Source organism: Geospiza fortis, unplaced genomic scaffold (assembly GCF_000277835.1).
Source record: "Geospiza fortis unplaced genomic scaffold, GeoFor_1.0 scaffold366, whole genome shotgun sequence".
In the NCBI taxonomy this organism is placed as follows: domain Eukaryota; kingdom Metazoa; phylum Chordata; class Aves; order Passeriformes; family Thraupidae; genus Geospiza; species Geospiza fortis.
In genome coordinates, this window is record NW_005054342.1 from 4765106 (window position 1) to 4777230 (window position 12125).

General features: G+C 37.9%; 1 protein-coding gene across 2 annotated transcripts in view; it reads left to right on the forward strand.

The window, feature by feature from the left end:
* HERC2 (HECT and RLD domain containing E3 ubiquitin protein ligase 2) overlaps positions 1-12125 on the forward strand; it is a 99986-nt gene that overhangs the window by 53282 nt on the left and 34579 nt on the right. For both annotated transcript variants that reach the window (XM_005422698.2, XM_031058383.1), the window contains exons 40-56: positions 87-283; positions 516-746; positions 1417-1552; positions 2095-2238; positions 3623-3765; positions 3971-4238; positions 4398-4540; positions 5929-6027; positions 6123-6291; positions 6392-6517; positions 7134-7242; positions 7378-7517; positions 8956-9146; positions 10246-10351; positions 10502-10593; positions 11144-11319; positions 11762-11873. In XM_005422698.2, the coding sequence (XP_005422755.1) occupies positions 87-283; positions 516-746; positions 1417-1552; positions 2095-2238; positions 3623-3765; positions 3971-4238; positions 4398-4540; positions 5929-6027; positions 6123-6291; positions 6392-6517; positions 7134-7242; positions 7378-7517; positions 8956-9146; positions 10246-10351; positions 10502-10593; positions 11144-11319; positions 11762-11873 (2582 nt within the window). The remainder of the gene's footprint in view (positions 1-86; positions 284-515; positions 747-1416; positions 1553-2094; positions 2239-3622; positions 3766-3970; positions 4239-4397; positions 4541-5928; positions 6028-6122; positions 6292-6391; positions 6518-7133; positions 7243-7377; positions 7518-8955; positions 9147-10245; positions 10352-10501; positions 10594-11143; positions 11320-11761; positions 11874-12125) is intronic.

The following is a 12125-nucleotide window of genomic DNA, read 5'->3' on the forward strand; positions in this document are numbered from 1 at the left end:
GAATTTTTCCTCGGTGGCTTGTTTTTCTGTATGGGAAGTGTGTGCATTAAACTCATGGCTGTTCTGCCGCTGCTTTGTCTTTCCAGAATCTACTCTGAGGAGGAGAAAGGCCAGGCCCCAAGCATCTCTAACTGCCACTCATAGTAGTACTTTAGCAGAAGAGATAGTGGCACTGCTGAGGACGCTGCATTCGCTCAGCCAGTGGAATGGACTCATAAACAAGTACATCAACTCTCAGCTAACCTCCATCACCCACATCTTTGCAGGAAAACAGTCAGAAGGGGTAGTTTCCACGTTTTAAAATAAGCTCATTTTTATAGCAATATTTTTTTTGAAATTATAAATACTAAATCTTTGTAAACAATATTAAGCTTAATATTGAAACCATTTTTCTACTTTTATATATATTTGTGTTGTAATTTTTAAGTTGAAATATGTGTGATTAACTTTGTATTTTAAAGCAGATAGAAGGGTGTGTTTTCTCCCTACAGTTAAATTTTATTGTTCTTTGTTAGGCTGTGTTGGATGACTACTTCCCTGACACTGAGAATCCAGAGGTGGGAGCTCTGATGGCAGTCTTGGCTGTGATTGGTGGCATAGACAGTCGCTTGAGACTGGGTGGACAAGTAGTTCATGATGAATTTGGAGAAGGCACGGTGACACGCATCACCCCGAAAGGGAAGATCACTGTGCAGTTCTACGACATGCGGACGTGCAGAGTGTGCCCTCTGAATCAACTGAAACCAGTGAGTTTGTTTTATTAAGGCTTCAACACTGGGAAGGTGTAAAACTCTAATATGGACCAGAGAAAACATTAGTTCTTGATTGGCTAAATATGCTGACATTCAACACATACAATGCTCTGGATGTACATCTAAGATGCTCCTCATGCAAACCTCTGTAGGACCTTTAAATCCCATCCTCATTTGCTGGGGAGGTGGAAGGAAGAGGAGTTTAAGCTGGACTGTTTGATTTGAGGTGAAGTCCCAAGTTGTTGTAATGTGTTTTATAGTTCTTAGATGAGAGGAGCTTTCTATTTAACTTGATTTGCTAATTAATCTTAGAAAGTCTTGGCTATTTGTAACTAGATCTTAATTTGGTTGATATGACTTCAGTGAAAGCACAGACCAAGTGCTTGATCTGCTTCAGAGTCTGGAGTTCTTTCTTGTTCTGACTCTGTTCTGCTTTTTGACCAAGAAGGCCTGCAATTGTGTGGTACAAATACAGGCTTAGGAGCTGTGCAGGGAATAGAAATCCCCTCTAGTTTTTTCCTGGTAAAGAGCAGTAAGACAATGCTACTTTTCCTCTTCCACAGTTAATAACAGTTGAAACTTTTTAGTGACTCTGAGATTTTAGGAAAATGCTTACCTGGTTTTTTTTGTTGGTTATTTGTCTGATTATTTTCCCGCTGTCTAGCTTCCAGTTGTGGCTTTTAATGTGAACAACTTGCCTTTCACTGAACCTATGCTCTCCATTTGGGCTCAGCTAGTAAATTTGGCTGGAAGTAAAATAGAAAAACAAAGAATGAAGTCTCCAAATCAAGGTCTTTCAGGTACAGTTGGGGGCTTTTTGCTGTTTGTTTTCTTTGGAAGTAGATGAATATGCTCTGAGAAAAATACTAGTATCAGCAAACACAGATAAGGAAAAGGGTGTTCTGGAACCTTACCTGTTTCCTTATTCAGCACTGGCTGATAGGTGCTTAAGAGACAAATTTAGCTAGATGGTGAATTGTTCTGCACTATAAATGAAATATCTTTGATGGGAAAATGTAAATAAGGTTTGGGGCTGATCTTAGTCTACTGAGTTGTTTAAAATACCAGATCCAAGTAACATCTCTGTCTCCACTTACTGTGTTATAAATCAGCTGTATGATTGTCCAGGTTGTGAAAAGTAGGAAGGCAGTATTTTTAACACCATGAGTCATACAATGTGTGCAAACTTTTGATCCATGTGCTGTTTAAACTGACTCATGTGAGCAGTACACACTGAGTTAAGATGTAAACTGATGTTTGGGCTGAGGTTGTATGAATGATAATATTTCTTCCCTAATACAAGAGATTTCTAGCACTAATGGCTGCTTAATATTTCTGCTAGGTCAAGTTGATCTGGATCTGCTGCGGTGCCAGCAGTTGAAGCTGTACATACTAAAAGCTGGACGAGCTCTGCTTTCTCACCAGGATACACTCAGGCAGATCTTATCTCAGCCAGCTGTTCAGGAGTGTGCATCAAATCCTGCAGGTATTCTGGAGTGCTACCTGACTGTGCTGATCTTTGTTTAGATGGTAGATAGAGTAGGTGACCATAACCCTTGCTAGTGGCAGTTGGATGGTAGAAATTCAGTTTGCTCTGTAAAGATTAAAAATTAAAATTCTTGCATGTTTTAATCCTCTATGTTAAAAAGATTTTGACTTTTTACCTCAAGTTTTGAAAACCAAGAACATCAAGTGTTTGAAGCTCTAAATACTGGAGTTAGTGAAATTTGTAGGTCTTATAGTTAGTAAGCTTTGTAAGTAATTTTAAAGTTCTTAATACTTTTTGCAGTGGTTTTATTTTTCTGCTTCAAAAGTTAAAATTGGCTATTGATTTTACTTCAAATGTCTTGCAGCTTCCAGTGAAACAAGTATAGAAATATAATTTCTTAATCATAATATTAAAGGAGTTGAAAGAGCTGTAGTTCTAATAATTTGAATTATTTCTTCTACCTGCATTCTACATATAAAAATAAATACAATAACTGTGTCAGCTTTTGAGATAGTTATCAGTGCCTTTGGAGTATGTATTAATTCCTTGGGTATTTGTGAATATGCAATATCTTTAAGTATAGTAATATATTTGTCTTATATGGATATTTTTTGTGGGATTTTTTGTCACTTGCCAGATTTTAACTCAACAGAATCTACAGGGTTTTTTTAGGAATGGAGTAGGGTTTCACTCTTACTATCATTTTTAAAGGGGGAAAAAAAGAGTAACACTTTTTTTAACCTGAACAACATATGTTGAGGACTATTAACTGTTTTACTATTGCTTAATGAAGAGAGAACATTTTCATGTGGTAGTCACTGTAAAGATTTAGGAAACATGAATGTTTATGCCAAGAGGAAGACAAAAATATGAAAGGTGCAGAATTGTGAGAAAGTTGATTGAATAAAATTATCCTATTTTGAAGGGACAATGAATACTTAAAGGGAGCTCTTCCCAAGAGGTACATTACAGGGAAAATAACTCCTATAATTAATGCATTATATTTTGAAGGAAATCCAGACAGCATGCTTTTGGGATCACTACAGTTCTTGGTTGTCTGTATCAAGTGGTGTATCCTGGAAGTATCTCTAGCTAATAGTCTTATTGCAAAAAAAGGCATCAAAAGACACAAGGTGTAAATTCACTGTCCACTGAATAGTTTCTGTTAGACATGTCTTAGGTGTATTTTAATAAATATATTGTTTATCTATAAATTTTGTACTTGCTTTTTTTGTACAGATTGTAGTACAAACGGCTTAATCTTAAGCGCATTGTATCTTTAGAGAAGAAAGATATGAGAAATAACAATAAGCCCTAGAATAAGTCTTTTGATTGACCATGTTATTACATGGTTTTGGTTAAAATAATGTTTTCCTTTAAGAGGATGGAGCAGCTGCCTCTCCAGACATAGGAGATATGTCTCCTGAAGGACCTCAGCCTCCCATGATCCTTTTGCAGCAGCTTTTGTCAGCTGCTACGCAGCCATCACCCGTGAAAGCCATATTTGACAAACAGGAGCTTGAGGTAAAGTCTGTGTTTTCTGCTAAGTAACCTGAGAAATAACTTTGTGTAATCTGCATTCCAGTTGAAGTTTATTTAACTATAGGTTTAAAAAAGAAGTGACTCTGAACCCTTTGGGGTAAATAATTTTTAAGGCATGCATGTTCACACACACAAACGTACTAAATATTCTTGTTTTGCTTGGACTGACTGATTTGTTCTCCTCTAGGCTGCTGCTTTGGCAGTGTGCCAGTATCTGGCTGTAGAATCTACACATCCTTCCACTCCACTGTTTGAAGACTGCAGCTCTAGTGAAGCTACAACACCCATCACAGTGCAACATATCCGACCCACAAAAGTGAAGAAACGCAAGCAGTCTCCAATTCCACCCCTTCCCATTGTAGTTCAACTTATGGAAATGGGATTTCCTAGGAAAAACATAGAATTTGCACTAAAATCTCTGTCGGGAACCTCTGGAAGTGCTTCTGGATTACCAGGTATTTTGTTTAGTAAAATTTATAATATTAGAAGGAGAAGAAGAGTTGTAAGCTGATTAAAACAGTACTTACGAGGGAGAAGTTATCTTCTTTTTGGATACAATTTTAACAATGTCAGAGAATCCCTTGGAGACAAGCTGAGTTTGTTTTCTGTGTTAGGAGTGGAAGCCTTAGTTGGCTGGTTGTTGGATCACCCTGATGTTCAAATCACGGATCTTTCTGATGCTGATACTATCTCAGATGAATATTCAGATGAGGAAATAGCAGAAGAAGTGGAAGAAGCTGAAGCTGCTTGTCCTGTTGTGAGTATTAACTTAGTAAACCCAAGTTATGCTAGCTAGCTGCAAATTTTGTAATTCTTCCCTTTTTGGGAAAATGGCAAGAGTACAAGGACCTGCTGTCCCAAGCTTTCAGAACAGTAACAAGGATCATGCTTGCCCTGTGTTTCTAAGACATGACATAAAACAGCTGAGAATAATCCATAAGTAGTTTGTGAGTTAGCACAGGGGAGAGTAGAATGCAGGTAGGTGTTTCACGATGCAGGTGGTAGTTCCAAGTATCCCTGGTAGATGCTCTTAGTTTCTACAAAAATAGTTGATGTTATAGTGTAATATTGGTGAAGGAGTTCTCCCTTCTCCTTTCCCTTGGTCTGGAAAACAAACATATATTACCTACAAGGAAGGACTTAAGAACTAGTGAATAAACGGCAAAAAAGTCTATTAAATAACTTACCCTTTTCCTTATAAAAACTTTTTCCACTTACTGATGATAAAATTACCGTTACAGTGCCCATTGAGTGTGATACCTTCAATGTGAATTTTTGTTAGTCTTCTGTTGACTTTCAAGAACTGTTTCAAAAAAGGATTTCTCAATATTAAATGGGTTTCGTATTTCTGTTTATCCTTGAAGGACTTATGTTGAGTTTTCATTTACATGTGGGATTTTGTAATTTAAATTAATGCATTTTATTTTGACGGAAATTAACTTGACAGCTTTTGCTATCTTTATCGGGATTGCAGTGAAAAACTGCTATATATTGCCTTTAATGAAAAAAAAAACATTTAATACTCAGAACAGAACAAAGTTTTCTGAAAATTGTCCTTATAGGTGGAATGCAGAAGTTTTCTTAAAAAAAATTAAGCTAATCAAATCTGGAAAGGAATAATTTTTAATAAATACAATTTAATTTTTTATCTTGTTTTTCTAAAGGAGTACTTTATATCTCATTGTACTATCTAAAGAAAAGTTAGTAAACTTTAGGTTAGAGATTACCATTTACCACTTTTTTTTCCCCCCCTCTCACAACAAATGTCCTAAGAAGTGGAATGTGAATGTGTATCTTCAAGGCTAATTAGAGTAATGACAAATCCTCTCTGTTCTGATTTTCCTTGGCCGTCAGGTTTCATAAAAGCAACTTGCAGCTTCCTTCAAACATTTTGAAAATTTGCATCTATGTTCCTTGATAAGTAATTTTGGAAAGCAAATTTTAATTTAAAATCAAGTAGATTGTAAATGTTATCCTTACAGTGAGTTGAACCTGTTGAATTTTTTTCCCATTTTGGCATGGAGCTGGGATATTGTACGGGCTTATTTTTGTTGGATTATCTTCAGTCTTTGCCAACAATTTTATTTATCTGAATTGAAAACAAATTGTGTAATTGTTTGATATTTATTTTGGACTTTTTTCCAGTCAAGTGGTGCTGTTGTAACAGAGAGCCAGACCTATAAGAAACGAGCTGATTTCTTAAGCAATGATGACTACGCTGTCTATGTTAGGGAGAATATTCAGGTAAGTATGATGATCAAAAGCAACATAGAAACTGCTTTCCTCTCGGTACTAAAGCCTTTACAGATCTATTGCATTCTGTTGTCCTTTCTCCCTAGGTGGGGATGATGGTTAGGTGCTGCAGAACCTATGAGGAGGTTTGTGAAGGAGATGTAGGCAAAGTTATTAAATTGGATCGAGATGGATTGCATGACCTGAACGTGCAGTGTGATTGGCAACAAAAGGGTGGTACTTACTGGGTCAGATACATCCATGTTGAGCTTTTAGGTGAGTTCACTTCTGACTGCTTTTTAACTGAAAAAGTGAATGGTAAACTAAGGGAGATGTAGTTTTGGACTCGCTATCCATTTATTCTTGCATCTGCTAGGATTCCCACCCCAGAGTTCTGCCTCGCATATCAAGATAGGTGACAAAGTGCGTGTGAAAAGCTCTGTCACCACACCCAAATACAAGTGGGGATCAGTCACTCACCGAAGCGTGGGCATCGTCAAAGGTAATGTGTATTCAATGTGTATTCAGCATGGGGCATGGGGAGGTAAGAAGCTCAAGACCATGCAGGCTGTCTTCTAGACACATTTAAAAATCACACTGTTTTGTGGAGTATTGTATGATGTTAGAGATTATAGAATGCATTTGAAGTCTGTGGTGAATTCATAGAAATATGCTCTGTGGCAGCTTATTTTGTTGCCCTGTCCGTCTGCTTTTCAGCCACTTCATTTGCACACAGTAAAAGTCTTTAAGCATCTGTGCAGCTTCCTGTTGTAGTTCTCATTTACAATTTGGATGAACCCCAAATGATTTTCCTTTAAGAAGTAATTGTAGCTTGAAAGCTTCATAAGGAAGCAAGGAGAAAGTGGGATGCACTCGTGTCAGGCTCTAAGGGATGTAATTGAAGTAATCTGTGGAACACAGGTTCTTTGAGGAGGTACAGATTTTGGTCATACTGTATCCGTGCTTAGAAGTACGTGCTTGCTTGGGAACTTCTTCTAAAAAAATATTAAGACAAAATCAAAGTAGAAAAATTGAAATGGAATACTGCTCTAAGGACTTTTGGGTTCATTTTATAGAGATTTGCAACACCTTGTATTTTCTCCATGTTTTTGTCACAGCCTTTAGTGCCAATGGAAAAGATGTTATTGTAGACTTTCCTCAGCAGTCACACTGGACTGGCTTGTTGTCAGAAATGGAATTGGTTCCCAGCATTCACCCTGGAGTCACGTAAGTGATGATTTACTTTTATCTTAGTGTATAGGGGTTATCCTATATCTTATTGTCTTGATTCTGTTATCTTGTCTCATTAACAAGTAACTTGTACCATATATATATAGACTTGTTCTTCTCTTGTCAAATCAGGTGTGATGGGTGTCAGATGTTTCCTATCAATGGGCCTAGATTCAAATGCAGGAACTGTGATGATTTTGACTTCTGTGAAACATGTTTTAAAACCAGGAAGCATAACACCCGACATACTTTTGGCAGAATAAATGAACCAGGTAAGCTTTGCACTGTGTCTCTTAGATTAATTTAAAATGCATTTTAGTTGTTTTGGAAAAAACAGTTTTAAATTTCAGCTCTTTTAGATGATGAACTTAGTGTTCAGATTGACCCTCTGGACAATAAAACGTTTATAGCATTGCTACAATTGCATGTGATGGACTACAACAAAGCATTAACCCCTAAACCTTTTTTTGTAGCGTTAAAAAGTTTAAAAAATGTCTATGTGACAGTAACTCTACATGTCAGAATGGCATTTTTACTTACACCAAGAATAAAATGTGTAATTTTCTAATCCTCCTGCCTTTTGCTGTCAGCCTAGATGTAGATGAATAGAATCCTTATGGTGCCAGGGGCAGCTGGAAATACCTAAGATGCCTTCTTATGCCTCAGTTTCAGTTGCTCTTCAGCTATTTTGCCTGTAGGTGTGTGAAGACTGTTACCTCATTTTCTCTGTGATGTAGAGGCTCCAGAGGAGTGTAGTGGGAATGGGAAGCCTTTTGAAAGACTCATAATCATACTTTTTTCTCTAGGGCAAGAACAGGTACAGCCATTTTAGCTCCAAAAATTTGGGGCTTTCCATTGTTATGCAAAACTTACCTGATGTTTTGTTTTCTTCTTTTCCATCCACCTCTCTAACAATTAATCTTATCCCTGGTATTTGCAGGATGATGCTGACTTCTGGGCTAAATTTCTTTGTATTTACACATTACCAGTGTAATTGTTTTGGAAAGTAAACAAACCTGATTCCCCCCTAGAGATTGTGAACGTGGGTTATGTGGACAAGAAAGACATTCATTTAATAAATCAGTTGATATAGCTGTACAGCTAGAATGGTGTGAGTCTGTAATCCTTCCCCGTGTCCGGTGTTGTAGGGCAGAGAAGTTAAAATATTCTTTTCATCAAGATTTCTAAATGCTACAAGATCAGTGAAGGGTAGTGGAAGTAAGGTTTTTGCAGGGAGGCAATCCACATCTCACTAAACCACCTTCTGGAACTTTGAGTTTTCCAGTGTTCCAGCTTTTCTATTCTTTGATAGGGGATTTTTGTTGAGGTTTAGTTGTGTGTTTTTCATATGCTGTAGTGGTGTAAAAAATTAGTGTGCTGTGGCCTGTATTTTGAATTGCATATCATCATAAGTTTTGATCTGATTTGTTTTAAAGGGAAAGACCTTTTCAAGTAGCTGTCTAGTCAAGAACTTGGAAAAATTGAAACTCCTGTAAAAAAAGGAGCTACACCATTTAAGCATGAGTGTTGTGTACTTAGTGTCACCAGGCCGATGTGACATGTGCCTGTGTCCTGAATGTAGCCTACATACCCAAAATGGGTACACCTACATCTCCAAAATTTTTATATTTCCTTTCACCCTGCTTATGGGTTTCAAAGGAGCAATTTTCTTTGAGAGGTGCATGCTAAATGTGTCACTTAACCCTGCAGGTCAGTCTCCCGTGTTCAGTGGGCGTTCTGGAAAGCAGCTGAAGAGACGGCACAGTAGCCAGCGGGGAATGTTACTGGATGATTGGTCAAGGATAGTCAAGAATTTGAATGTCTCATCCTCTGTGAATCAGGCTTCCCGTCTCATTGATGGTAGTGAGCAGTGCTGGCAGTCTTCTGGTTCACAAGGAAAGGTAAATTTAAACCCTAAATGCTTTATTCTGGTATACTTCATGCTTAAAAGGATCTCCCCAGTACCTTCCCTTCTCCAGGCTGAACAGCCCCTACTCTCTCAGCCTGTCTTTGTAGGAGAGGTGGTCCATCTCTGTGATTGCTTTTGTGACCCTCTTCTGATCCACTCTGTCAGGTCCATAAGGGTTTTTTGTGCTGAGGACCCCAGAGCTGGTTGCAGCACTCCAGGTGCAGTCTCACAGGAGCAGAGTAGAGAGGGAGAATCCCCTCCTTTGACCTGCTGGTCACTGCTCTTTGGATTCAGCCCAGGATTCAGTTGGCTTTCTGTGAGTGCACACTGGTGGCCTGTGTGCAGCTGCTCATCCACAAGAACCCCCAGCTGTCTTTCAGTGGGGCCACTCTCCAGCCTCATCTCCCAGAGTGTTAGTATAAGCAGGATTACCCCATCCCAGATGGAGAATGCCACACTTGCCCTGGTTAAATTTCATACAGTTGGTGATTACTCAGTCTATCAAGGCCTCTCTGCCTTGGAGAGAGTCAACAGCTTCTCCTGGTTTAGTGTCATTGGCAAAGTTACTTAATGTACATTTGACTCCTGCAGCCAGATAACTTATAAAATGTGGTGTTCCTTAATTTATGGTTTATCAGTTTCATTGGCCTGCAGCAGTGCTTTGTGACCAGCCTAGGCACCAGGATGTGCAGCTGGGCATGTCTCCAGTGTGTTTTGATGCTCTGTTGATGACCATGCTGAGAGTATGCCCAAGTACCCTCACTCAAGGTTTTCTACAAACTGTAACCTAGTAGTTACATTATGTCCCATTACTTAACCTCCATTGGTACTGTGCTTTCTGTGTTCTCAGTGGTGTTGGTCTTGGCTGAAATAAATTGTTTGCTACAAGTGTTTCTCTTGTAATTGGACATAGGACAAGCAAGAAGTTCACAAGGTCATTTCTCTTTGGCCAGTTGCCATATATTGCAGCTGTTGTGTACCATTCAGAGATGTTTCCCATTCTTTCTTCAAAAACATCGCATATATTTTCTTGTTAATCATATGGTGGTCATAACAATACTATCTAAAATTAAATTCTGTGTTTCCACTAGCACTGGATTCGCTTGGAGATTTTTCCAGATGTTCTTGTTCACAGACTAAAGATGATAGTGGACCCTGCAGACAGCAGCTACATGCCCTCCTTAGTTGTAGTTTCAGGTATGTGTATGCTCTCTAAGAAGTCAAAAATTTTTTTTTTGCACCCAACAGCAGGTATTTATCTGATTTTTGTTAACATAGTCATCTGTTTAACATGCACAGCAAACACCATATCCTAAAATGTTTTTAATTCTGTGTTTTGTTTTCTAGGGGGTAATTCCTTAAATAACCTTATTGAGCTAAAGACAATCAATATAAATCCTACAGACACCACAGTGCCTCTTCTCAGTGATTGTACTGAAGTAAGTGAAGTTTGTGTGAGAATTACTCTTGTGTGTAACAGAAAAATATTGTGCTGCAAGAGATGGATGAAAAGTATTGTTGTGATCATTAAAGCCTGGTATTTTATTTTTCCTCTTAACTTAGCAGTATTTCTGGCAAGTTAGTCCTAAGTTCATTATTCTAAAAACTTTTACCATAATCACAAAGTAATGCTATAATAGACTTAGATATTTTAGGGGGTTTTATGTAAATTGATATACTTGTGAACCAGTAAGACATTCCAATAAACTTAAATTTTGGGGATAATTTTGGATAGCAGTTCTGATCTTTTCTAGCAACAAGGAGAAATGCATAATGAATTCTATGAGATTGGGAGTGAAATTTCTCATATGAATGAGGCCATATGCTAATGATAAGGCATAAATTATTTAGAGCTGAAATGACAAACATTTAAAGTGACAGATTCATTTTCTTAAAGTGACATGGTCAAGCAAAAGTTCTAATTCTTGCTTATATTTTATGAAATTACGTAGACCCCAAAAGATGTCAACAGAGTATTTTTCTTCTTAGTACCACAGATATATTGAGATTGCAATCAAGCAGTGCAGAAGCTCTGGCATTGATTGCAAAATACATGGCCTCAGCATACTGGGACGTATACGTGCTGAGGATGAAGATTTGGCTGCAGTCCCTTTCCTGGCTTCTGATAATGAGGAAGAGGATGATGATAAAGCTAACACTGGGAGGTAGGTAACTGCAGTGGTGAAGGCAGGGGGAAATGGAAAACAACCTTAGTGTCTATATATTCCTATAATTCTGGAGATGATTGGAGGAAGAACGCATTAATTAGGTTGAATGATAGTAAAGAGAAATCAGTATCTTAGTTTATTGGAGTTGTAAGTAGATCCTTTCTCAATAAATAGGTTCCCTGAGATGATCACACTGGTGAGGTGTAACATTTTGTATGACTCATTCCCTTTTGCTGTATACTTGGGGTTGGAAACTGAACTAAAAACTTGATGTGCTTATATTTGATACTTTGTTTTCTTTTTCTTCCCCCCCAACTGTGGTAGTGCAGTTTGAGTCTTGAAACTGTTCCCAACTGTAAAAACCAATAAATACTGTAAAAAGGTGCCTATGCTACAGCATGCTGTTTGCTAAACTGTTTTCTTTTCTCAATGTGTTCAGTCTTGTTAGAAAGAAGGCAGCTGGGCTTGAATCAGCCGCTACAATAAGAACCAAAGTTTTTGTTTGGGGACTGAATGACAAAGACCAGTTGGGAGGGCTGAAAGGTTCCAAGGTAGGTTGTTTTCACATTTAAGTATAAGAGAGAAACAGTGAAAAATAAAATGTACAAGTTACACAACTTAAAATTAGCTACAAAGATTAGGTTTTGGTGGCTTTTTAGTGTTAAGACATGTAGATGTCTGCTATAGGGTGAAAAATTGGAGAAAATTTGCATTTTGGTTGCTACTCTGAAATCTGGCTTGATTTTTAGCAGCCACTCAGCCATTTGTTATAGATGATAATGAACTAATGGTTTAAGAAATGT